The sequence below is a fragment of the Pituophis catenifer genome, unplaced genomic scaffold (genome assembly GCF_029215685.1).
Source record: "Pituophis catenifer annectens isolate HBS135680 unplaced genomic scaffold, rPitCat1.0.hap2 SCAF_7, whole genome shotgun sequence".
Classification (NCBI taxonomy): Eukaryota; Metazoa; Chordata; class Lepidosauria; order Squamata; family Colubridae; genus Pituophis; species Pituophis catenifer.
In genome coordinates this window covers 4219649-4247152 of record NW_027256887.1, presented here as the reverse complement: position 1 = coordinate 4247152, position 27504 = coordinate 4219649, and the positions used below count along the sequence as shown (strand labels likewise).

The following is a 27504-nucleotide window of genomic DNA, read 5'->3' as shown; positions in this document are numbered from 1 at the left end:
ATGGTATATGACATTAAAATTTAACAATGTCGAATTTCAATAAATAAAATAAACTAATAAATAAAGTAGTAAATAAAATAAATAAAGTAATAAATAAATAAAATAAATAGAATAGATAAAATAATAAATAAATAAAATAAATAGAATAAATAGAATAGATAAAATAATAAATGAATAAAATAAAATAATAAAGTAATAAATACAATAAATAAAATAAATAGAATGAATAAAATAAATAAAATAAATAGAATGAATAAAATAAATAAAATAATAAATACAATAAAATAAATAAAATAAAATAATAAATAAAATAAAATAATAAAATAAATAAAATAGATAAAATAATAATAAAATAAATAAATAAAATAAATAATAAATAAAATAAATAAAATAAATATAATAGATAAAATAATAAATAAATAAAATAAATAGAATAAATAGAATAGATAAAATAATAATAAAATAAATAAAGTAATAAATAAATATAATAAATATAATAAATAAAATAGATAAAATAATAAAATAAATAAAATAAGTAAATAATAAAGTAATAAATAAAATAAATATAATAGATAAAATAATAAATAAATAGAATAAATAGAATAAATAAAATAAACTCGCAAGACCAAAAAAGGAGGAGGAGGAGACAAAAAGCCCCGCCCTCTCCTTCAACCACGCCCCTCGACGAGCCCGACCAATCACCTCCCGCGCCGCCTCTTATTTTTCTACCTCCTGCTCCACCCCGCCGGGCGTGAGAGGGCGGCGCCCTCGGAGGTGAGCGGACGGGGAGGGTGCGCTCTTCCTCCGCGTCTCTCCAGTCCCGAGCGCGGAGCCGGAGCATGAAAGGGAGCTCCGGAGCCTTGCAAACAAGCAAGGGGAAAAACCAGCCCGGCCGGTGGGCAGCGACGGCCCGATGTCCCGCAAGGCCAACGTGGAATACACGCTGCGGAGCTTGAGCAACCTGATGGGGGAGAAGCGGCGCCGGGGGCAGCCTCCGCCTGCTGCTGCCCCTCCGCCGCCGCCGCCTTGCAGGCGGGAGGGCTCGGCCGGTTTGGGCGAACGGAGCTTGATCGCGGCCGCCGAGTCTTGCTCCAGCCTCAACAGCCAGGCTTCTTCTTCGGGAGGCGGCGGAGGCTGCTCGGATCTGGAGCGGGCGGCCCGCCGGCAGTTCCAGCAAGACGAGCCGGTGACTTTCGTCTACGTGGTGGCGGCTTTCTCGGCTCTGGGCGGCTTCCTCTTCGGCTACGACACCGGCGTGGTGTCCGGGGCTCTGTTGCTGCTGAAGAAGGAGCTGCGCTTGGACGCCGCCTGGCAGGAGCTGCTGGTCTCCGGCACGGTGGGCGCCGCCGCCCTGGCCGCTCTCCTGGGCGGCGTCCTGAACGGCTGGTGGGGCCGCCGCGCCTGCATCCTCCTGGCCAGCCTGGTCTTCACCGCCGGAGCCGCCCTGCTGGCCGCCGCCCCCGATAAGGAGACGCTGCTCGGGGGGCGCTTGGTGGTCGGGCTGGGCATAGGTAAGGTCGGGGGTGGGTGGGTGGGTGGGGTGGATGGGGAGCAAGAGGAGCAGCCCCCGGTTTTTTTGGGGTGGGTGGGGGGGTGGGGATGAACCGGTTAATGATGGTGAACAAGGAACCGGTTAATAATAGTAAGTAACGAACCGGTTAATAGTGGTGAACAAGGAACCGGTTAATAATGGTGAGCAATGAACCAGTCAAATGGTGAAAAATGAACCAGTTAAATGGTGAAAAATGAACCGGTTAATAATAGTAAATAATTAATCAGTTAATAACGGATAACAACCAGTTAATGACGGTGAACAAGGAACTGGTTAATAATAGTAAATAACTAACCGGTTAATAATGGCGAACAATGAACCAGTTAATAATGGTGAGTAATGAACCAGTTAAATGGTGAAAAATGAACCAGTTAAATGGTGAAAAATGAACCAGTTAAATGGTGAACAATGAACCAGTTAATGGTGAACAATGAACCGGTTAATAACAGATAACAACCAGTTAATAATGGTGAACAATGAACCGATTAATAGTGAACAATGAACTGGTTAATAGTAATGGTGAACAATGAACCTGTTAATGGGGAACAATGAACCTGTTAATAGTGAACAATGAACCAGTTAATAATAGTAAATTAACCAGTTAATAACGGATAACAACCAGTTAATGATGGTGAACAATGAACTGCTTCATAGTGAACAATGAACTGGTTAATAATAATGGTGAACAATGAACCTGTTAATGGGGAACAATGAACCAGTTAATAGTAAATAATTAACCAGTTAATAATGGTGAACAATGAACCAGTTAATAATAGTAAATAATTAACCAGTTAATAATGGATAACAATGAACCGATTAATAATTAACTGGTTAATGGTTAATGAACCGATTAATAATGCTTAACAATTAGCCAGTTAATGGTAAATAATGAACTGGTTAATAATGGTTAACAATTAACCAGTTAAATGTTAACAACCGGTTAATAATTGTTAATGAACCGATTAACAATTGCTAACAAACCAATTAATTGAAAGCAATTAGCAATTCTTAACAATGAAGCAATTAGCAATTCTTAACAGTTAGCCAGTGGAACTGCTTGCCTCCAGAAGTTGTGGGTGCTCCATTACGGGGGGGGGGGGGGGTGTGTTGAATAATGGACTGGGCAGCCACTTGTCTGGAATGGTGTAGGGTGCTTGTGCAAGGGGTTGGGCTAGACGATCTCCAAAGGTCCCTTTCAGCTCGATTCTGATCCTCCCCATGGCAGCTGCAGTACTGAAATGAGGGGTGCTTGGTGCTTTTCGGTGGTTCTCTTGCAGACGTTGCATTGCCCGGCTAGGGAACGTCATTAGTGCTAGGAGGGAGTGGAGGAGGAAGATTGGGGGGTCCTTTGTGCTCTCTGAACTTGCAAATTTTCCTGCAGGCGTTTCATGGTCCAACTAGGGAACATCATCAGTGTTAGGAGGCTGAGGGGTTGGTGTAGTAGAAGAGAAGGAGAAGAGGAAGAGGAGGACGACTTGGTGCTCTCTGAGCTTGCTTGTTTTCTTGGAGACGTTTCATTACCAAACTGGGCAACATCATCAGTGCTTGAAGGGAGTGGAGTTATATGGTATATAAATACACATGGTATATATATACTGCTTTTAAATTTTATATGTTGTGTTTTACCGTGGGTGTTCACTGCCCTGAGTCCTGTTGGAGAAGGGCGGTATACTAAATAAATAAATAAATAAATAAATAAATAATTTGAAAACAATGCCATAAGCACCACTTTAAACTCCTAGCATTACGGATATTAATTTGAGATTAATTTTGACAATTGGAGCCATACTTTGCTGCTTATCAACTCCCCTTCAGGATTTTGGGGTACCATAAACCTCAAAGACCCCCAGACATGAATTGGCTCCTATCGACCTTCCATCCGCCACCTACTGAGCCCCAAACATTTTTTAAACCTCCTTTTAGCCCCAAACATTGATTGACTTATGGGATAGACCCGTCATCCCTTACAGGGTCGATTTTGGGGGGGGGAGGCGGCTGTTTTAAGTCTTCCCCCCCCCTCCGTGTGCAGTGGTGGGCCTTTTTCAGCTTTACACACCCACAAAATTGCGGTCTATTTTCTAGCCCCTTGGAGACGTAGACTCCTAGGGCTGGAAGGGGCCTTGGAGGTCATCTAATCCAGCCCCTCCCTGTCCCGAGACAGGAGATTTTATTGCTTCCTGGACAAAGAGTTTTTCTAATCTTTTCTTGAAGACCTCCAGCGATGCAGGTTTGCCGCTGATGCGTCTTAACGTACTTGCAGTTTTTGTGGCTATGGAAACCCGAATAAACTTTTCTTGAGATTAGTGACGGATGGAAAGGAGAGACAGCCGACTCCTCCATCGCTTGTGTGAATGTGTAGAATTAAAACGGGAGTTCGGTGTTGTTTTCTAAAGAACCGTTCGGATTTCCCGTCCTTTTTAAATTTCCCATTGTTCTAAAACGTGCCTGTTTTTTTCTTTTTGGCTGTCTCTTGAATTTTTCATCCGCCACAGGAGCTCATTTTAAGGAACGGAAATATAATGTGGAATAAATCACTCGGATTTGATCTTGATACCCTCGTTTTCAATTCATTTGGAAGATTGTCTTCCTCGTGTTGGTTATCCACGGAGTTTTATTTAGGATTTAAACTGCTTTTTTTTTTTAATTTGATTTATATGCCGCCTTTCTCCGGAGACTCAGGGCGGCTTACAATGCGTTAAGCAATAGCCTTCATACTTTTGTATATTTTATACAAAGTCAGCTTATTGCCCCCACAAACTGGGTCCTCAATTTACCTACCTTAGAAAGGATGGAAGGCTGGGTCGACCTTGAGTCTTGGAGAGATTCGAACCTGCAGTAATTGCAGGCAGCTGTGTTAATAACAGGGTGCTTAGACCACTGTGCTATCAAGGCTCAGCTTGTGCTCTGTGTAACATATATAGTGCTTTGAATAATCTGCTGTAGTTCTTTGAATTTCTCATGAACTAACGCAGATCACCACTTAAAATCCAGATGCTTCATTTGATACCTCGGGGAACAATTTTAACCTCATCTAAACAATCGGTTAACTTGTGATATGATGACCTTCACAATCAGTGTTGTAGGTACAGAAGATGCTTTATCATTTGTTTAAACTTAAATAACCGCAAATAAACATCCTTTCCATTTATTACAGTATGTCACAGCATATCCAGCAATAAGTCCTGCCCAAGCATTGTGATCTCATACCAAGTCAGAATTTTAAATGATATCCGAAAATGGATCTTCCATTTCTTATATAAAATATTCCTTAAATGCTCTTTCTGTTCAGTTAATATTTATTCCCAAAATACCTTTTAAGAAGTTGGTCTCGTAAGGTTAATTTATCAATAGGGTAGAGTTATGTGCTGGGATTTTTTTTTTTTTTTTTGGACTTTTATTTAATCTTTGGGTGTTTTTATCACGTGGCACATTTCAAGCAGTCAAAACAAAAATGCACAAGTTCAGGAGAATATTTAAATTTTGCTTAATTCTGTGATTCTAATTTAATTCAATCTGGTCGATGTGATTACTGTCTTACATGCATCTACATTATATTTTAAAAGTGGCATAAATTCTGGAAGTTTAACCTAAGGTTTTGAAAACTGCACATAGTTGTTATATCTAAGTTTTACAATTTTGCTTTATAGTGTATATATACTAAGATGGTAATAAGCACCATTATATTCAGCGAGAACTACATTATGCTATTAGAGGCTGTAACTGTTATGTTTTTCAAGTAATTTAAAGAAGCTTATATTGTTTTTTCCCCCTCTCTTTTATCCTAATAACAATTCAGAAAAATAGATTGGACTGAAAAAAAAAATAGTTACTGGATGAATCTATAATTTATTATTTTTTTAAAGAAAAATATTGGAATAACATTTATCTGCTGATAAATGGTAGCCAAATACGTATGTAGAGGAGAATTGTCTGCTGCAGAGCCTATCCAGTAGTCCTCGATTTACGACCACCATCGAGCCCAAAATGTATGTTGTTAAGCGAGATGATTTGTTAAGTGAATTTTGTCCCATTTTATGACCTTCCTTGCCTTTCAGTCACTAAATGAACTGTTGTAAGTCGAGGACTATCTGTATGATTTTTCAGCTTCTTTGAAATCTTTTGGAAATTCGTTTTAATAAGGCTGGCCCTTTGCTTTAACTCAAGGCTGTCAGAGTATATGAATATTCATAGACTGGAATAGGTTAGCCAATGAATGGCATAGCAACAGCCAATGAGGGCTGTTTTGGAAACAGAAACTTAAGAAGTCTGGGCGTGGCTTAACCCTGCAGCTTCTGAGTCTGTGCAGAGAAACTGAAACTAGTCTGCTCTGCTGAAATGAAACTAACTGTTCTCTCCTGCCTTGTGTTTTGCTTGTAACCGCTACTATGTTGGAGAAGAATCTATATTGGGATTGTACATTTATCTTCATGTATTATATGTATATGAAGAAGTTAATGAACCCTGCTGCATCAGTTATCTGTGTGTGCTTTTCTGGATTTGATTTCTACTGCAAATTCTAATAAAGGCCTGGGCCCAGATGTGGCCCACAGGGTGCTTAGATCTGGCCCGCAAGGCTGCCCTGGAAACAGCGAAGGAACAGCCCGCAGTGCCTCTGCCAGTGAAAACGGAGTTTGGGAGAGCCGCATGTGCCCCTCCCGAACTCCTGCAGAGGGTTGCAGGAGGCCGTCCCAGGCGAAAACGGAGCTCGGGAATTCCATGTTGGCTGGCAGAGCGCTCGGGCCATCACAGGCACCCCCAACACGAGTGACGCCAAGCTGGCCACGCCCCCCCTGGTCATTCCCCCCATGACCCGCCCCCCCGGTCAAACACAATCCTGATGCAGCCCTCAATGAAATCGAGTTTGACACACCTGCTTTAAACAGTTTCCAACTTGATAATTCATAATACCTTCTCGTCGGTTCCTCTCTTACGAATGCTTCTTTTCTATGTGTTTCTGTTGTGTTGTCATCTTTCTCTCTCTCTCTCTCTCTTTTTAATATATTCCTTTCGGCTGCTTCCTACAAGAGAGAATTTCATTAGTAATTCAGTTGGCTCCTCTATAGACTGTGCAGGACACAAGGCCCATCTTTCCAATCGTACTGATTTGATTTCAGATTTGATTTATCGCCATCAGTCCATTCATTTCTATTAGAACAGGAAGCTGGAGTGGAACAAAACTTTGAGGGAACTTTTTAACTGCCATTTTGCGTGTGACATTTTCATTTTGAGTGACGATCCATTATTAATGAAGGCTTCCATTTGTTCTGCTCAGAACAACCCGTCAATTAGAAATTTAAATGTTTAAAAAGCGTTTGAACAATTTTTTGCTTCTATAATATGTACTCTGGCCAGCTTTGCTCAAAATCTTTTGGAAACTGAAGGAATCGGTACAGGTGGTTCTCGACTTGCAAGCCTTCGCTTAGTGACCGAAGTTAGAACAGCACTGAAAAAAGCGAGTTATAACCGATAAAGATAAAAAAGAAGGGCATAAAGACAGGATCCACAGAACCAAAAATTTTACTAGGAACAGATGAGAAAGTAATAAGAAAAATATACCAATACCTACTGGAACATGCCATGGTGGAAGAACAGGTGAAAGAAATCATGTTAACTTGGAGTAAAACTTTGGTAACAGTATCGATTTAGATAATTGGCAGGAATTATGGGAGAGAAATAGAGAACTAACTTTAGCCACCACGTATAAAGAAAACCTATACAAGATGTTCTACAGGTGGCACCTCCCACCCACAAGATTAGCTAAAATGAACAAAAACCTCTCACCGATGTGTTGAAAATGTAAAGCAACACTAGGAACTTTTTATCATATGTGGTGGGAATGCCCGAAAGCAAGAGATTTTTTGGCACCAGATAAAACGATGGCTGGAAGAGATGTTAAATCAAAACATAAGACTCAACACCAGAACTTTTTCTATTGGGTATTACAAAGGACAAATATAATAAAGGAACAATATATTTAATGTTGCATATACTAACGGCAGCTAGTTTGGTCTTCATGAAAAATTGGAAAAGTAAAGAGACCTCCCCCCACCCCCGAAGAAGAGATAATAAATAAGATACTGATTTGTGCTGAAATGGACAGGCTGACTTTAGAACTCAAAGACAAGGGTGATACGGAATATTATGAAATCTGGAATAAAATGTATCAATGGTTGGAGAGGAGGAGAAATGTTGGGACAAAGGAATAATGATAAATTGAGAGTTTGAAAATTTTTATGCTAGTATTCTATGATAGGTAGGAATGATATTGGTATTGAAATAATCTTCACAGATGAATTTATGTGTTTGAATTGTGATCGACTGTACATACTTATATATTGAAGATGAATTGTATTTGTTGTAAGGTAAAACTTGATGGAAATGTGTAAACCAGAAAAGTCGCACCATGTCCAATGTTTTTAATTCTATATTTAATAAAAAACTTTAAAAAAACAAACAAATTAAGAGGCGTGGCAACTGGCATGTACTTATTACGGTTGCGTTATCCCGGGGTTAGTGGTCCCGTTTTGCGACCCTCTGACTAGCAAAATCACGGAGAAAACTGAATTCGCTTAACAACCATGTTCCTAATTTAAGAAGTGAGGAGATTCACTTAACAACTCTAGTAGCAAGAAAGGCTGTAGAAAGGGACAAAACTCGCTTAACAACTGTCTTGTTTAGCGATGGAAATTCTGGGCTTAGACCTCGTAAGTCGAGGTCTCTATTGTCTCATAACCATATTAATGTTAAGGACTATATTAAATAACAAGATGCTAAGTTAATATCAAATTGCCCACGAAGGCAGAAGATACATCTTTATTAAACAATTTCAGGACTTTTCAGCACAGTGAATATTCTCTCTGAATATTTATTTCTGAGAAACGATCATTAAGTTGGAATAGGGATGGAATGAATCATGGACAAGCCAAGAAAAATTGGCAAACTCTAACTTAGTGCATCACGGGCAGCTTAATTAATTTAAAAAAAAAATCACAATTTGTTTGCTCTAAGACAGGTGTCGGCAACCCGTGGCTCTGGAGCCGCATGTGGCTCTTTCATCCCTCTGCTGTGGCTCCCTGTCGCTGATCGGTTCCACAATTGATAGGGCTTTCGGTTAGGACAGGTAGAGGAAAAAGGACGCCGCGCTAGGAGGAGACTCTATGGTGGGGGAACCGGACTTCCGGTCAGCTCCAGAATTGAACGGGGGGCTTCCGCTTAGGACCTTTGTGGCTCTGAGTGTTTAAGGTTGCTGACTCCTGCTCTAAGAATTAGTTAGATTTGATCTGTCAAAACTGGGATTGTAGCATCTGTCTACAATAAATTGAAACTTGAATTGATAGGAATACACTGTATAGCAGAAACCTCACATATACTCATTCGTTGTTATTCTATACAGGTAGTCCTCAACTTATGGCCCCAATTGATCCCAATTGCTAAGCAAGACAGTGAAGTGAGTTTTGCCTCGTTTTACGACCATTCTTCCCACAGTTGTTAAGTGAATCCCTGCAGTTGTTAAGCTAGTAATAAGGTTGTTAAGTGAATCTGGCTTCCCCATTGAGTTTGCTGGTCAGATGGTCGCAAAAGGGGATCACGGGACCCTGTGTTGTGGCCCGTCAGCGGCCTGTGCAGCCGCTGGGACACTGCAACCGTCATAAGTACATGCCAGTTTACAAGCGTCTGAATTTTGATCACGTGACCAGGCGGATGCTGCAACGGTCGTAAGTGTGAAAATCGGTCATAGGTCACTATTTCAGTGTCATGGTAACTTCTAACGGTCACTAAACAAAATGTTGTAAGTCGAGGACTATCTGTAGTACAACTCTAATGTAGGTGGCTGTTTTATCAGAAGTAAGATACTTTCAGGTAAATACACGTGAATATTAGCAGCTCACTGAATTTGGAGCTGGAGACTGGTGCAGTGGCCTAGAGGCGGAGCTCTCACCTCACAATCAGGAGGCTGTGAGTTCGATCCTAGGTAAAGGCAGATATTTCTCTCTCGGCACAATGAGAATATATCTGCTGAAGAAAACTCTGCATTGGTGACAGGAAGGGCATCTGGCCAGTAAACAGCTCCATTCAGTTGCCCAGACTCCACCCCTCATGGGATTATGGGGTCGTTAAAAGAAGATGATGATGACTGAATTTGGAGATGGAGGGATAAAGGATTAATTTTTTTATCCTCTCCATATTTATTACTTGTCAAGAACGATCAATCTACGCTTACGAGTACCTGAAATCCGTGGGATAAATTAGTCATGGTGGAAATGAAGCACCATCAATTTAATTTTAGTGAAGTGGCTCAGCAATTAACAAGCTTAATCTACATTTACAGTACAGGTAGTCCTCGATTTACGACCACATTTGGGCCCAAAATTTATGTTGTTAAGTGAGAAATTTGTTAAGTGGGTCTTCCCCAATATTCTTGCCACATTCGCTAAGTGAGTCACTGGGATTGTTAAATTAGTAACATGGTTGTTAAGTGAATCTGGCTTCCCCACTGAGTTTGCTTGTCGGAAGGTCATAGGTCAGTTTTTTTCAATGCCTTTCTGTCCTCGAACGGTCATTAAACGAATCAATGTCATTTGAGGCCTACCTGTGGTAAAAATTCAAAATTCTGCGCACCATTGTCCATCGGTAAGCCGTTTCTAACAGTCCTAAAAGAAATGAGATGGAAATGGAGAAAATAACATTTATTAAATAAAGGTTTAACACGGACGTGACAAGATAATGGGGGTTGGCACGCCAAATTCTGAGAAATTCAAATGCGGATAAAAACGGATTAGAGAGACAGAATGAACAGAAGGAGGAAAGAAGTCTTCATAATGACTTTGTTTTTAGAGAGAGGGAAAAAAAAATGAGAACCTCATATTTTGGTTGGTTATTGATCCTTGGGGAAAACAACATAGTCACCAATCCGACATTACTCATCTAGTTGTTAATTGCAATGTCAAAATACTTTATAAAGTTGAGAATCTGACGTGCGGCGGACAGCCAATGCCGAGGAAAGCGGATGATATCCAAAGCAAGAAACCAAGAGGGAAGCAAACGTTTTTTTAAAAAAAATCAATATATAATGCTGAATTAAAATGACACGGCTGTCTTGCAAATTACCCGTTTTCCTACCAGCTACCGAAATTGGAAAGGCGAGTAACGTTAGTTATGTTAAGATGAGAAACAAGGATTTGGATTCAGCTGTATTTTGGCAAGTTTTCTTTTTTTTCACCTTTCTTGACGTGGTAGAAGACAATTTACATCTTTGTACAAATGAGTCACAGGAACCTTACAGCAAAATAAAATACAGAGAATTCTGATTTTGGAAACCAAAGCTTTGCACTAGGATTATTAAGCCAGGTAGCAAGAAATGAATTTTGAAAAAAAATCTCACATTAAATCTTTGGGTAGAGCTAAGAGCCATAAAACATCAAACTGGTGTCAACTATAGTTATGCAGAAGGAAAAATATAATGGCTCTTCAACTATTTTTTAGGATGGGGACAGAACCAAGCAGTTTGCTGGTTTTCCTTGCAGAAAAGTCTCTACAAGGGTACTTTATCGTCTACTATGAAATAAGAAACATTTTGGTATCGGCTCACGGTTTGCTAAACCTGTGCGATTCCAAGTTAACAGCTGGCAAGCATGGTTACGTGGCACTGAGTTGGCATTTGTACAGCCATCTCTCTCTCTCTCTCTCAGACTCCACAATATATATATATATATATATATATATATATATATATATATATATATATATATATTCATCATTTCATATATAATCCTTTGTGAGGTGGAGTCTGGGCAACTGAATGGAGCTAGCAGAGTGTTTAATGGCCGGATGCCCTTCCTGTCACCAATGCGGAGCTTCGTTCAGTAGATATATTCTCATTGTGCCCAGAGAAATATCTGCCTCTACCTAGGATTGAACTCACAGCCTCCTGATTGTGAAGCAACAGCTCCACCTACAGGCCACCGCATCTGTCTATATCTCTCTCCTCTCTCTCCTCCCGCTTCTCCCTCTCCTTTCTCTCTCTCTTCTCTTTCTCTCCTCTCTCTCTCCTCTTTCTCTTCTCTCTATATCTCTTCTTTCTCTCATCTCTCCTCTTTTCTCTCTATGTCTCTTCTTTCTCTCATCTCTTCTCTTTCTCTCTCCTCTCTCTCTCTCCTCTTTCCTCTCTCTCCTCTTTCTCTTCTCTCTCTCTCTCCTCTTTCTCTCCTCTCTATGTCTCTTCTTTCTCTCATCTCTCTCTTCTCTCTCTCTTCTGTCTCCTCCCTCTCCTCTCTCTTCTCTCTCTCTGTCTCTCTCCTCCCTCTTCTCTCTCTCCTTTCTCTCTCTCTCTTCTCTGTCTTTCTCTCCTCTCTCTCTTTCTTTTCTCTCTCTTCTCTCTCTCCTCTTTCTCTCCTCTCTATGTCTCTTCTTTCTCTCATCTCTCTCTTCTCTCTCTCTTCTGTCTCCTCCCTCTCCTCTCTCTTCTCTCTCTCTGTCTCTCTCCTCCCTCTTCTCTCTCTCCTTTCTCTCTCTCTCTTCTCTGTCTTTCTCTCCTCTCTCTCTTTTTTTTCTCTCTCTCTTCTCTCTCTCCTCTTTCTCTTCTCTCTATGTCTCTTCTTTCTCTCATCTCTTTCTCTCCTCTCTCTTCTCTTTCTTTTCTCTCTCCTCTTTCTCTTTCTCTGTCTCTTCTTTCTCTCCTCTCTCTCTCTCCTCTTTCTCTTCTCTCTGTCTCTTCTTTCTCTCTTCTCTCTTCTCTCTCTCTTCTCTCTCTCTGTCTCTCTCCTCCCTCTTCTCTCACTTCTCCTCTCTCTCTCTCTCCATACATACATACATATATCTTGTTTTCTTTTATGTACGCTGAGAGCATATGCACCAAAGACAAATTCCTCGTGTGTCCAATCACACTTGGCCAATTCTATTCTGTATGAACAACTTTAAACCACAAGGAAATGGATAAAAATTTTGAGCTTTGCGCCTCTGGAAATACCTGGGGATGACTGTTATCTTTTCACTGCCCCTTTCTCCGTTTTAAATCTCCAAATCTGGTTTATAGCTCTGGGATTTCATAGTGTTTGCCCAGTCAAATATTAACCAGCTATTACCTTAGTTACCCTTTTCCCCCTCTAAATCAGCCAAAGTTGGCTTCAAGTTGCAGACTTCTGATTCTCAAAACATCATGCTAAGCCTTGTTGCATTTGATTAAATTAATTTGACCAACCCTGATTAAAATACCTTTCATTACCCGTCAAAAGCTAATCACACATAAACTGCCAATCAAAAGCCAGGTCTTCTTGATTTTTTTCTTTCAGGGATTACAATTTGATTTCACCTTGTTTATGTAACAATCTAGAAGCTGAAGACAGCTGGGTTAACTAGATTGCAATTACAGGTAGTCCTCGAGTTACGGCGGTTCATTTAGTGACCGTTTGAAGTTACCACTGCGCTTAAAATAAAGTGACTTGGAACCTCTTTTTTTTCCACACTTAACGACCATGGCAAGATCCCCCGTGGTTATGTGATTTACATTCGGATGCTTGATAACTGATTCACATTTATGACGGTTGTAGCGTCCCAGGGTCATGCGATACCCCTTTTGCGACCTCCCGACAAGCAAAATCAATGGGGAAGGCCATTGATTCATTTAACGACCGTGTTACTAATTTGAGAACTGTAGCGATTCACTTAACAAATGTGGCGAGAAAAGTAAAATGGGGCAAAACTCAAATTTCTCACTTAACAACATCAATTTTGGGCTCAATTTGCCATTGTAAATTGAGGACTAACTGTATTAATAGGAAGTGGGAATTGCCTAGGTCCCCAGTACTCAAAGGTAATTAATGTTGTCATTTAGCAACTCAGAATATTAGTACAGAAATAATATAAAACATCAATATTTTTTTTTTGTCTTTTGTGATTCAAAAACATTGGTATTTCCTTATGGATTGTTTTTTTTTTTTTTTGCCAATAGAAAAAAAAACCACACTAATTAATCTTTTTAAAAATTCAGTATACAGTCATATTTATTGTCATCCATCAGAGGGCGCTAAGGAGATTAGCTAACGCATCATAAATAAATATACAGATCAACGGTACTGTTTTAAGTTCAAATTAAAATAACACTAAAAAGCAGTAAGAAGAAAAATTACACGTTTGTGTATGTGTGTGAGAGATGGCAGATTAGTAAACTGATAGTTCTTTGTTTTTCTCCCTAATGTTCTGGTTAAGATTTAGTTTGAATTTCGCTTTATTAACAGAGACTTAAATGTTCTAGAAAAAAAATTATAGACAGATTTATGAAACTGCCGTAATCAATATGGATAGAGATGGTCGGTAATGCTGAATTTATTTCTTCTGTAATAATGATACTTAATTGTATTTATCGGTAGCCTTTTTTCTCCCCAAAGGGAGATTAATATACTGCATAATTGTCGAGCAGAATAGCCCTCCAATTAAATTCATTAAGCTTACTCGTCTATACAGTGGATTAAAAAAATAAAAAGGCAGAAAGAAAGAAAGGAATATTTCATTCGCAAATAAAACGTTATCAGGCCTTGCCAGGCCAAAGACAACCATTTTGGATGGAAGGTATGCATAAATTAATGTCAATTTTACCCTCCCAGATTCTGAATGGACCAACATCTGGTGATAGATAGATAGAGATAGATGGATAGATTGGAGCAAGCAAGGTTGGTTATGTGCAAATAGTCCATAATCTACCTATCTATTGTAGGGACTTTAAAGTAACCTCCTGCCACTGGATTTTAGTTTATAATCCTGGTTTCTGCCGCCAGATCCAGAAATAAATTTTAGCTCCTGCACAAATGAATTGCTCTCACCCCAGGTAGCCTTAACGAATTTTCGAGTACATTTTTATATAGTCCCTTGCTGAATACACATACATTGCAACTCAATCTGTAAGTGACGGAAAAGATGTCTGGTTTGCCTTAATTACCTTCCCACAAAATTACGAGCTCTCTGCAGGAATGATTAAAGTTTTAACCTTGCCTTTGCCTCTTAAAACCTCCTTTGGTAAGAAATGCATTTTGGCAGCACCAATCTGTGGTTGCTGGGTATTGTTGTGGCCTGCCGGCTGCCGGCCCCTCCAGCAACCGAATCGGAGGAGGAGGAGGCCTGGGAATCAGGGTCAGCATCAAGGCAACCTGGAAGCTCTGAGGGGAAGGCAACCTGGAAGCTCTGAGGGGAAGGCAACCTGGAAGCTCCGAGGGGAAGGCAACCTGGAAGCTCTGAGGGGAAGGCAACCTGGAAGCTCTGAGGGGAAGAGGGAATGGAGCTGGCAGAGAGAGAGAGAGGCGGAGCCTGGGCCGTCCGTCAGCCCTCAGGTGGAGAGTCAACAGCCCCCAGGGCTGGAGGTGGCTGATGAGGAAGAGGAGGAACAGCTGGGCCCAGTGCCTGACGCATGGATGCGCAGAAGGCAGAGGAGAGGAGAGCAGTGGAAATCTATGGGCCGGTCCTTGGGACCTAAGAGCCACTGCTGCTAGCGAATCCCCACTCTAGCTCCGGAGATAAAAGGCAGGGGGCGGAGATGAATAGATGTGGCAGACAACTATTCATCTCCCTGTCGGGCAGACTTGCTGGCCTGCGTTGAGAGAGAAACATTTTGCTGGGGCTGCTGGCACTCCTAATAAAGGAATCTTTGAATTAACTTCAGAGGGTTTGTCGTGTTTGGGGAACTGGGTCAGAACAGAAACACCAGTGACCGCCATTGAGTTGAGACAATGACAGGTAGTCCTCGACTTACAACAGTTCATTTAGTGACTGTTTCCAAGTTACAAACTTCATAATATATGGGGTGGGGGGTATGTGCATAATTTTGTATTTATTTATTTTGTAATGTTTATGTGGTGTATCCTGGAGGTGGAGACCCTTTGAGAACTGTATGCAACGAAATTTCATTTTTAATGTATGCCGATTCGTGGACATTCAAGGTAGCAATAAAGTAAGTCTAAAACACACTGAAAAAAGTGACTTATGATCGTTTTTCACAGTTACGACCTTTGTAGGATCCCCATGATCACGTGATCAAAATTCACACACTTGGCAACGGACTTAAACTTATGACCGTTGCTGTGTCCCAAGGTCACGTAATCCGCTTTTGCGACCTCCTGACTGTTGTGGTCTGCCAGCAGCCTGTGGAGCTGGCAGCGGAGTCAGACAGTGAGGAGGCTGAGGAAGAACAGGGGCCACTCCTGGAGGCTGGGGAAGGCCCGGATGAGGGATCTGCGTCGGAGGCAGAGATGGGGCCAGGGCCATCTGGGAGTGATGTGCGGACTCCGGAGCCTCCAGAGGCTGACAGCAGAGAGGCAGAGGAACAGGAGGAGCCTGTTCCTAGTGCACATATGAGAAGAGCTGCCAGAAGGCAAGAACAGCTGAAGCAAAAAGGACGACTCGGGAATAAGGCCAAGAGATGATTGGCCCCTCCCATAAGGCTTAAAAGACCAGCAACGGCTCTTGGGCTCTTTGTCGGAAAAGAACGTTGATAGATTTGTTTCTTGTCTTGCTGCATTTATTTCTTGTCGGCATCTTCTGCTTCTGAACTTTTGCCAAGAAAAGCCTTTGGCAGGTTGCCAAAGTAGACCAAGGTTGGTGATAAGGCTGAAGAATTGTGTTATGAAGAATTTGCTTTGAATTAGTTTGGACTACGCTGAGAATGAGTTAATTCTCAACTGTTCTAATAAAGTCTGTTTGTTTCGAACTGTTTGCGTCTGATAATACCTACTTGGGCCTGGGTCACAACACAAATCAACGGGGAAGCCAGACTCACTTAACGACCGGGTTACGAACTTATCAACTGTGGCGATTCACTTAACAACTGCGGCAAGGAAGGTCGTAAAACGGGACCAAACTCACTTAACAAATGTCTCACTTAATAACAGAAATGTTAGGCTCCATTGTGGTCGTAAGTCGAGGACTACCTGTATGCATGTTCTGAGTTGCCGTTCATACCTTACAGTAGATATGGGCCTGGAGAGCTGATTTTCCTCCTTACTAATGGATGATAGGTCTGACTTCATTCAGAAAATACACTTTTTTTTTTAATCAAAGGATCAATGTGGAGAAAACCAGGAAAGTTGCAAACTTTTCTGCGATTAACAGTTGGAATGAGATGTGTAGATGGTGATTCCTTATAAAGTAGCACGCATTAAGAAAAAAAAGCTTTCTTTTTTTTAATGGAAAAGGCTGAAGAAAAGAGAATTTATTTTCATCGGTGGGGGCAGGAGTGAAATTCTTTTACCTTCTCTACCAGTTTGCAAATGTGTGCACTCCGCATGCGCAGAGGCTTAAAATCGTCACAAAAAAGCGACGTCATGACGTCTGCGTGGGTGGGCGGAGCCTCCTGCAGCCGCCGCTACCTGTTAGCCCAAACTGGATAGAACTGGCTGAATTCACCCCGGGGGGGGGGAGGGGTCATGTCCCCATGTCTTTTCCTTCTGGTCTGAAAGACACTTATTATATCAATACATATGGTAGGTGTCCACAACTTGTTTCGTTGAGTATATATTTAGAGTCTAACACAAATATTTACTCAAAAGCAAGAGTGCCCAACCTTGGCAACTTTAAGATCTGTGGACTTCAACCCTCAGAATTCCCCAGCCAGCTGAGCTGGGGTTAGACACCCATTCTCAAAAAAATTGTAATTTTTGTAACTCATCAAAGATTGCTATCACCCTATAATTTAGGCAGATAAATCGATAAGTCACATTTTTGCTTTACTTTTTTTTTTAAAAAAGTATAGGTTGAATGGAGAGATATAATTTGAGAACAATGTTTATAAAATCAAGTGATTATAATCCACTTATTAATACGTTCGCTTCAAGACATTATATGCATTCATCTTATTTCTTTGTTGAATATATTCACAGAAATTCAATATTTTAGAGTGGAGGTGTCAAACTGGATTTCTTCGAGGGCCAGATCAGCATCTGGGGGTGGGGTGGGGAAGGTGGGTTAGGACAGTGATGGCGAATGTTGTCGGCACCAAGTGCAGAAAAGGTCGCACGGAAATGTCACGCGTGTATATGTGTGCTTGTTGGGACCGCGCTCTGGAAAAGCCAAACTTCTGCGTTCTAGCGCGCATGCGTAACCAACAATCAGCTGGCTAGCGTGCATTTGCAGGCCGGTTTTCAGCACTGCTGCGTGCGCGAAGGGATTGCACTCCAGAAAAGCCAAACTTCCGGGTTCTGGCGCGCATGCACACCCGACAACCAGCTGGTTGGCGCAAATGGGCACACCGGTTTTCGACACTGCTGTGTGTGCGAAGGACAGCTGATGGTTGCGTGTGCACCAGAAACCCGGAAGACAAACAGGCAAAGCCGTGTGTGCTGCCATAAGTTCGCCATCACGGGGTTAGGGTTACATCTCCTGTAGCACCCTGCCGGCCAAAACGGGGCATGGGGGGGCGTGTGCGCCCCCCACGTCACATTTTCAGCCTCCTGCAGCACTCTCCTGGCTGAAAACGGACGACGTGGAGGCCCCGTGAGGCCTGTTTTAGCTGGCAGAGGCACCATGGGCTGGTCCTTTAATATTTCCAGGCCAGTCCCGCGGGCCAGATTTAAGAACCGGATCCAGCCCGCGGGTCTTGAGTTCGAGACCCCTGTTTTAGAGCTTGAACAGAATTATACAAATTTCGATGCTGGAATACAGAATCTTAATGATGGTCATTTTAGCTGGTCATTTTAGGTCAAACCACGTTTGAAAATCCAATTAGTTATAGATGAAAATAATTTTAACTATAGTTTTTGTGTTGTTTTTTTACTTGAAAAACAGCCTGTCTGTTACGATTCATTCCTTTTCAGATATAAATTCTTCTCAGCCTACTAAATCTCCAAAAAAAATGCATTTTAAGTGCAAAGATTTCAGAGAGCAGGAGAAAGATAGTTTTCTATCTTTATATACTATTTTTTTTTTTTTTTAAAAAAAGGTCGTTCTATCACAAGACATGCTTATTTGTGGTTTTCCGATCTCTCTGCTTCATGATGTGGTGGAATATAAATATATTCTGTCAAAGCAAATCCTCTCAGCAGCCGAGTTATAAAGTGACATGTGTCATTGACGGGCTAAATTGTAAAGTTGCATTACCGGTCTTGGAAAGGATTGGTTACCATGGCAATGAATGGTATGTCTACTGTCCTGGACTCAGTTATGTTTATATGTGTGTACATTGTGGGTGTGTGTGTGTTTGTCCAAAGGTTGGCTGTTAGGGCAGATAATACAGCTGTTTTTTTTCCCCCCACCATAATCATTAAAATTGCAAATAAACTATAAGCGCTGTTGTTTTGATTGCTAGTTCTTACATCTTCTCCAATGATAGGAACAAGCACTGATTTTCTAAGGATTAAAGTTTATTTTCACATATATGACTTAATCGGGTACGATAAACTATATATGCAGATTTATACCAATAAAAATATTTGATTGTTGGCAGCGTAGCGGTAAAAATAATGAACAGACAGGGAAATCTACTTTTAAAACACAAGTCTTAAATGTTAGTTTCGGTTTAACCTGAAACTGTTTGTTTATATCTTGAGATTTGGGGACTCTTAAAATAAGGGCTCTAAGCTCCTTAATGAGCCTTGGTAGTACAGGGGTTTAAGGCACCCTGTTATTAAGCTGGTTATTAAGACCAGCTGGCTGCAATTACTGCAGGGTTCGAATCTCGCCAAGGCTCAAGGTTGACTCAGCCTTCCATCCTTTCTAAGGTAGGTAAATTGAGGACCCAGTTGTGGGGGCAATAAGCTGACTTTGTATAAATATACAAAAGGATGAAGGCTATTGCTGAGCACATTGTAAGCCGCCCTGAGTCTTCGGAGAAGGGTGGCATATAAATCAAATTAAAGAAAAAAAAATGACTAGTGTTTGTTTTCATTTTATGGACATCTTAGCTAAGGTAAAATTTGATTTTAATAGCATTAAACCTGACAGTTTTGAAAGGGCTGAAGGGTTAAAAGTCTCATGAAAATATCACTACGCTTGTTCTAATTCAAGTTTAATTATTTAGTTAGCTGCCCTTCTTTCAGGCGTCTCTAGCATACAATAAAACAAATGAAAATGTAGAAAGCAAAACAAAAATAAAATCACAGAGCAACTGGGCATAATATCCTGCCTTTATTGTTAAGGGGGCTAACATACTAAATGCTCTTTCCGCCTCCTGATTTTCCTACAACAACCCTGTGAGGTGGGTTGTTCTGAGGGAGAAGGACTGGTCCAGAGTCACCCATCTGTCTTTAATGGCTAAAGCGGGAGGAGAACTCTCCATCTCCTGGTGATTGGCTCACAGTCACCCAACTGGCTTTCATGCCTACGGCGAGATTAGAATTCTCCGTGATTGGCTCAGAGTCATCCAACTGGTTTTCATGCCTATGGCGGGATTAGAACTCTCCTTCTCCTATTGATTGGCTCAGCTGGCTTTGATGGCTAAGGCAGGACTTGAACTCACAGTCTCCTGCTTTCTAGCCTGGTGCCTTAACCGCTAGACCAAACTGGTTCTGTTGTAACTTACGATTAATTAACATATTCTGGTGATAGATTCATCCTGTGTACTTAATGTAGTCTAACTATCTAATTAATTGATGATGCTTGGACAGGTGTCAGTCACACACATTTTTAATTTTGTCCATTTAATTCAGAGTTGGCAGTGAGGAACTAAAAGATCTTGATTTTTCCTCTTCCTCCTCCTCCTTCTCCTCCTCCTCCTCTTCCTCTTCTTCTTTCTTCTCCAGCAGCTTAGCATACTCAAAATTGGTTTTTCATCATCAAAAGATGATTAAAATTGTATATGATTCAAAACATGAGATGTTTACCTTCCCATGCAGAAATGAATATTTAGAACTGTACGCACCAGGTTGAAATTAACAGGCATAGAATTTCAATGCTTTTCTAAAGTACGTCCTCGACTTACGACCTCAATTGAGCCCAACATTTCTGTTGTGAAGCGAGACGTCTGTTAAGTGAGTTTTGTCCCATTTGACGGCTTTTCTTGCCACCGTTGTTAAGTGAATCACTGCAGCTGATAAGTGAGTAACCTGGTTGTTAAGTGAATCTGGCTTCCCCATTCACTTTGCTTGTCAGAAGGTCGCAAAAGGGGATCACATGATCTTGGGACACAGCAATGGTTATAAATATGAACCATTGCCAAGCGTGTGAATTCTGATCCCATGATCCTGGGGATGTTGCAAAGGTTGTAACTGTGAAAAACAGTCATAAATCACATTTTCCAGTGCCGTTGCAACTTTTAACGGTCACTAAATGAACTGTTGTAAGTCGAGGACTACCTGTATTACCGTTTCAACATGCCTCCCCAACTTCCTGCGATCATGCCAAGGTTCTGTGTCTGTGATTTTAGATTTTGAATTTATCGTATTTTTCAGAGTATAAGATGCACTCCCCCCGCCCAAAAAAAGTGGGTGGAAATGTCTGTGCGTCTTACACAGTGAATGTTGCTGAAGCCCCGCCCACCTGCCGGCCCCCACTGTTCAGCCATTTTTGGCCTCCGCGCATCGTGTTTTCGGCCTCCGCACATCCCGTTTTAGACCCGTTCCAGGCTGTGGGGATCACCACAGCACATCACCACCTCCACGTGTCACGTTTTCGGCCGGTTCCAGGCAGCGGGGATTGGAGGTGATTCCCCCCGCCACATGGAACGGGCCAAAAACATGACGCGCAGAGGCCAAAAACGCGATGCGCGGAGGCAGTGATCGGCGATTTGCTGTGACGATCCTGACAGCCTGGAATGGGTCTAAAATGGAGCATGCGGAGGCCGAAAATGTGACATGTGGAGGCCAAAAACACGACGCGCAGAGGCCAAAAATGCAATGCGTGGAGGTGGCAATGGGCTGTGGTGATCCCCGCAGCCTGGAACAGCTGTTGGCGGTATTCCGAGAGGCCGATCCAATCGCCAATCAGCTGTTCATGCTGAATCAGGCTCTGAAAATGTGCTGAAGCTGACCAGGCTGTTAGCTACAAGGATGCTGGCCAGATGAATACTGATGGATGCTGGGAGGCAGAGGCGGATTTTTTTTTCTTGTTTTTCTCCCCCAAAACTAATGTGTGTCTTATACTCCGGAACGTCTTATACTCTGAAAAATATGGTAAATATTTTAATTTTTACAAATTAAATAGTTGATAATAATTTTAATTATTATGGTTTATCTCTTGCAGGCATTGCTTCGATGACGGTCCCTGTCTACATAGCAGAAGTGGCCCCACCTCACCTGAGAGGCCGTTTAGTGACTATAAATACACTTTTCATCACAGGGGGGCAGTTCTTTGCCAGTGTTATAGATGGCGCCTTCAGCTACCTTCCCAAGGGCGGATGGAGGTTGGTATATATATTAATTTTAAAATGAAATCACAACCCTCCTTTTCATTGTAGATAGAGCCAAGTCACGCTCCCGAAATGAGTTTTGTTTACAACACCTGTATGTCGTAAAATGGGGCAAAATTCACTTTAACAACCGTCTCGCTTAACCACAGAAGTTTTGGGTTCGGTTGTGGTCATAAGTCGAGATCTACCATGTTTTCCCGAAAATAAGTCCGGGTCTTATATTAATTTTTGCTCCAAAAGACACATTAGGGCTTATTTTCTGGTTAGGCCTTATTTTTTTGGGAAAATACGGTACTAAATGCACACATCTGGCTGACAATCTTAACTGGGGCTTATTTTGGGGATAGGGCTTATATTACGAGCATCCTGAAAAACCATGCTAGGGCTTATTTTCTGGTTGGGTCCTATTTTCGGGGAAACGGTACCCATAGGGACTCCCTTGAAAAAAAATCCAAAACTAAACTCTTGCTGTTCTTCTAGGACAGGGGTATTAAACTCAATTTCATTGAGGGCCGCATCAGGGCTGTGGTTGATTTTGGGGGTGTGTATGTGTGACTGACTGGGCGGGCGTGGCCGACTGGGTGGGCGTGGCCAGCTTGACGCCACTCCCCAAACTGCTGACACGTTTCCTCTTCGCATTGGGTAGACCCGGATGGCCCTACGGGCCGGATTCGACCATATCGTGGGCCAAATTCGGCCCACGGGCCTTGAGTTTGACACCGCTATTCTAGGAAGAGAACGTTAATAAGCCCCTATTTAAAAACATCTGTAATTTTATGTCTCTCCCTGCAGGTATATGCTGGGTCTCTCAGCAATTCCAGCTGTCATACAATTCGTCGGTTTCCTTTTTCTTCCCGAAAGCCCCCGCTGGCTTATTCAAAAAGGACAGACTCAAAAAGCACGGCGAATCCTCTCACGGATGCGGGGCAATCAAACGATAGACGACGAATACGACAGCATCAAGAATAACATTGACGAGGAAGAAAAGGAAGTTGGGTCAGGTAGGCTGAATTTTTATCGTCCTTTTTGCATATTTGTTAGCCACAGGCCGTGCCTTACTACAAGAGAATTTTAATAACTTGCTTTGGCACAAAAGTTTAAGTGGAATTGCGCCTGCTTAATTTGCCTTAAAAAACGATTTTTTTTTCTTAAATGTCTGTGGAGGTGCTTTTTTCTTCCAAGAAGCAACTGGATTTTCTGATTTTTCTTTAAAGACGTTTTCGCTTCTCATCCAAGAAGCTTCTTTATCTCTATCTGGGAGCCATCTTTTGCATTGGATCTTCACGCCTGCCATTGATTGGAGGATGGGGAATGGAAGGATTTATACTCCTTGTGGACAGCTGGTCATTTGCATCTTTTTAGAGAATTCTTGAGGTCCCCCCAGACCAGGGATCGGCAACCTTAAACACTCAAAGAGCCACAAAGGTCCTAACTAGAAGCCCCTGTTCAATTCTGGAGCCGACCGGAAGTCCGGTTCCCCCATCAAAGTCTCCTAGCGTGGCTTTTAAAAGCCTCTGACGATCCCAGCTGACTTGCCTGATCGACAAAGGCTTTTCTTTTTCTTTAAAGCCTCTGACGATCCCAGCTGACTTGCCTGAGCGACAGAGGCTTTTCTTTTTCTTTAAAGCCTCTGACGATCCCAGCTGACTTGCCTGATCGGCAGAGGCTTTTCTTTTTTTACTTTTAAAAGCATTTTTTTGGCTGAAGGAGTTGTAGAAAAAATGCTTTTAAAAATAAAATAAAAAGCCTCTGATGATCGCACGGCTCAGCTGGGCATGGGGGTGGGGAGGGATTTTTGCTACTGGTTTTCCGAACCACCTGCCTCCATCGCTACCGGATCGGGCAATCCGGTCCGAACCGGGAGCATTTCACCCCTGGTGTTCACCTCAAAGTGCATACCTTAAAGTCTGTGGGGATTCTCAATCATCCAGGTCACAGTTGTCCCAAAGGTGCTTTTTCAATGGCTACTGGACTTTCTGGTTTTTCTTTGAAGATGTTTCGCTTCTCATTCAAGAAGCTTCTTCAGCTCTGACTGGATGATGGGGAACTTTATTAAATTTATTAAATAAATTTAAGAAATGAAATGAAATGAAATGAACGGAAGGATTTGTGTTCCTTGCAGACAGCTGGTCATTTGCGTCCTTTTAGAGAGTCCTTGAGGCCACTTGGAGGTTTGTCTGTGTCCTCAGGGTCACCTGAGTAGTGGAGCGTGGAGCCTTTTTGGAACTGCTGAAAGGATTGTGTTGTAGATTGGAGATAGACGATGTCGTATCCTTTCCCCTCTGTTGAGAGTGGGCTGTTCAATTTGGACACAGATGGCCTCTTGGACCCTTCTTTCAAACCCAAAGAATGCAAATGACCAAGGATGAGGATAAGGATAATTTTATTTCTATACCGCCCCTCTCCCGAGGGACTTAGGGCGGTGTACAGCCAGGTAAAACACAATACAAATATCACAATTTAAATTTAAAAAATTCTTAAAAGTATTACATTTAAGGCCAAAATTAGCTAAAAAAACCCAAAAAATTTAAGAACTCCGAATTTAAAACTCAATTATGAAGCTAGCGCTGCCTGTCGGAAGAGCAGGGTCTTAAGAGCACAGCGGAAAACTCGGAGGTCAGAGATCTTGCGTATGTCCGGGGGCAGTTCATTTCAAAGGGCAGGGGCTCCCACAGAGAAGGCTCTCCCCCTGGGTGTCGCCAGCTGACATAATTTGGCCGATCGCACCCTGAGGAGTCCCTCTCTGTGGGAGCGAACTGGTCGGTGGGAGGCTATCGGTGGCAGAAGGCGGTCTCGTAAGTACCCAGGTCCTGAGCCATGGAACGCTTTAAAGGTGGTAACCAACACCTTAAATCGCACCCAGAAGACCACTGGGAGCCAGTGCAGCTCGCGCAGGAGAGGTGTTACATGGGGGCAACGAGTTGCACCCATAATTACCTGCGCGGCCACATTCTGGACCAGTTGGAGCCTCCTTCAAGGGGAACTCCATGTAGAGAGCATTACAGTAGTCCAGCCGGGAGGTAACAAGGGCGTGAGTGACTGTGCGCAAGGCGTCTCGGTCCAGAAAGGGACGCAACTGGCGAATCAGGCGAACCTGATAGAAAGTCCCCCTGGCCACGGCTGTCATATGCTCTTCTAAAGACAGCGGTGCATCCAGGAGGACGCCCAGATTGCGAGCCCTCTCTGTGGGGGGTAGAGATTCACCCCCTATAGACAGCGATGGCGTCAGCTGACTATACTGGGACGCCGGTAGCCACAGCCACTCGGTCTTGGAAGGGTTGAGTCTGAGCCTATTTCTCCCCATCCAGACCCGTACGGCCTCCAGGCAGTGGGACATCACATCAAGGGCATCATTGGGATGGTCTGGGGTGGAGATGTACAGCTGAGTGTCATCAGCGTACTGATGTACCCTCACCCCAAAACCACGGATGATCTCACCCTGCAGCTTCACATAAATGTTGAACAGAAGGGGCGAGAGGGCCGACCCTTGTGGCACCCCCCAAGCGAGGCGCCTCGAGGTCGACCTCTGCCCCCCTGCCAACACAAACTGCGAGCGGTCGGAGAGGAAGGAGGAGAACCACCGCAACATGGTGCCTCCTATTCCTAACCCCCTCAACCACTGCAGCATGATACCATGGTCGATGGTATCAAAAGCCGCTGAGAGATCTAATAGGACCAGAACAGAGGAACAACCTCTGTCCCGAGCCCTCCAGAGATCATCCACCAATGCGACCAATGCCGTTTCCGTGCTGTACCCCTGCCTGAAGCCCGACTGGTAAGGGTCCAGATAGACAGCTTCATCCAGGTACTGGGGGAGCTGTCGTGCCACCACGCTCAACAACCTTCACCACAAAGCGAAGGTTGGAGACCGGACGGTAATTTGCTAATACAGCCGGGTCCAGGGAAGGCTTCTTGAGGTGGGGCCTCACCACCGCCTCCTTCAAGGCGGCAGGAAAGGTCCCCTCACTCAGAGAAGCATTTATAATCCCCTGGAACCAGCCTCGTGTAACCTCCCGGGAGGCCAGTACCAACCAGGAGGGACACAGGTCCAATAAACATTGGCAGCACTAAGCCTACCCAGAATCCTGTCCACGTCCTCGGGAGCTACAGGGTCAAACTCTTCCCAGATAATGTTCTCAAGACCTATCCTCGTCTCCTCCCCTGGACTCACCCAGTCGGAGTCCAAGCCTTCCCGAATCCAAGTGACTTTATCATGCAGGAACTGCACAAACTCCTCAGCTCGACCCTGCAAGGGGTCTTCCCGCGCTCCCCCCCAAAGAAGGGAACGGGTCACCCTAAACAGAGCGGCTGGGCGGTTCTCTGCAGATGCGATAAGAGCGGGAAAATAGTTAGATTTTGCCGCTTTTATCTCCACTCGGTAGGTTGTCAGCATTCTGATGCTGCCATAAAAAGACGAGGCTTGATTTTTCATCTACTTATTTTCTCTGTAGATAATATCCCCTAGGAGATGGGATGGGAGGGGGGAACATTCCTGTGGGGTGAGGTCAGAAGCTGGGGAGACTGACTTGGAAGATGGCCAATGAGAAGATGAGAATTGGGGAACGGAAAGGGAAGGGTTTGGGGGTCAGAGGGTTAGTATCGGCTATGACGAAGTCGGGGCCAGATCTGTCGTACTCAATAAATGGAATATTTCAGCAAAGATTAATTGTTTGGGAGTGCAATTTATTTGAGATGACATGGAAACCTGACATAGGTCTTGATATAAGACCTCACCAGTGTTCAGTCGGAATCAGATTGACTAGTCCTCCAGACGCTCTCTAGGCGTCTTTTCCGACGTTTCATCTCTCTCAGCTCCTCAGAGAACCAAGGAGCCAATTGAGATCGACATCGGGTCAGAGGCCGCAAAGGCATGACGCGGTCTAAAGCCCCGGCGGCCGCCCTATCCCAGGTGGCCACCAGGTCTTCAGTCAAGTCGTGTGCCAGAGTCTCAGGAAATGAGACTCTGACCAGCTTGTCATTTAGAAATTTTAATTATTTTCTAAAGTTGTGCATTTTCCATAATCTTCGAAAAGGCTAACAAAGACTTAAATATTTTGGATTCAGCCAGGCAGGCAGCCATGCTGTTTATTTAAAATTAGGATTCACTGCATGTCCATATTCATGCAAATTATATATCAGTTTTTAGCATCCATGCTCACCTTTTTCTCAATAATCAAATCATTGTTCTTGCTTGCAGGGTTCTTCTGTTACTCTAGGTATGTAAAACAGCTTAAGTGCATAAATCTTAGAACAGCTGCAGAGTTGACAGTACCCAGATGAGGAATAACGCCTGAGTAGCAACAGAGCATTCTTTAGGAATTCAAAATTCTCAAAGCTCTGTGTACTTTTTTGCTTGCAATTTATGTCTACCGGTGAACATTAAATTACCGGCGACATAAATCTGTGTGGTAGCATTTGCCACTTTGCAATTCACCTTGGAAAAACTTCTGCCGTCAAGATGTAGCTTTTAAAATTAGAGGCTGTATTTGGAGATCGGGTATTAGTGAATAATTAGATAATGTTCATATAGAATCATAGAAGGGCAGAGTTGGAAGGGACTAGTCCTGTGATGACGAACCTATGGCATGCTTGCCACAGGTGGCATGCGGAGCCATATCTGTGGGCACATGAG

The 27504-nt window shown here is 42.8% G+C and overlaps 1 protein-coding gene across 1 annotated transcript in view; it reads left to right on the top strand.

Annotated features, from left to right (window-relative positions):
• The first annotated feature begins 913 nt into the window (after positions 1-913).
• SLC2A13 (solute carrier family 2 member 13) overlaps positions 914-27504 on the top strand; it is a 95792-nt gene continuing 69201 nt past the window's right edge. Inside the window, exons 1-3 of the mRNA XM_070947508.1 lie at positions 914-1511; positions 21707-21866; positions 22665-22873. Of these exons, the coding sequence (XP_070803609.1) occupies positions 914-1511; positions 21707-21866; positions 22665-22873 (967 nt within the window). The remainder of the gene's footprint in view (positions 1512-21706; positions 21867-22664; positions 22874-27504) is intronic.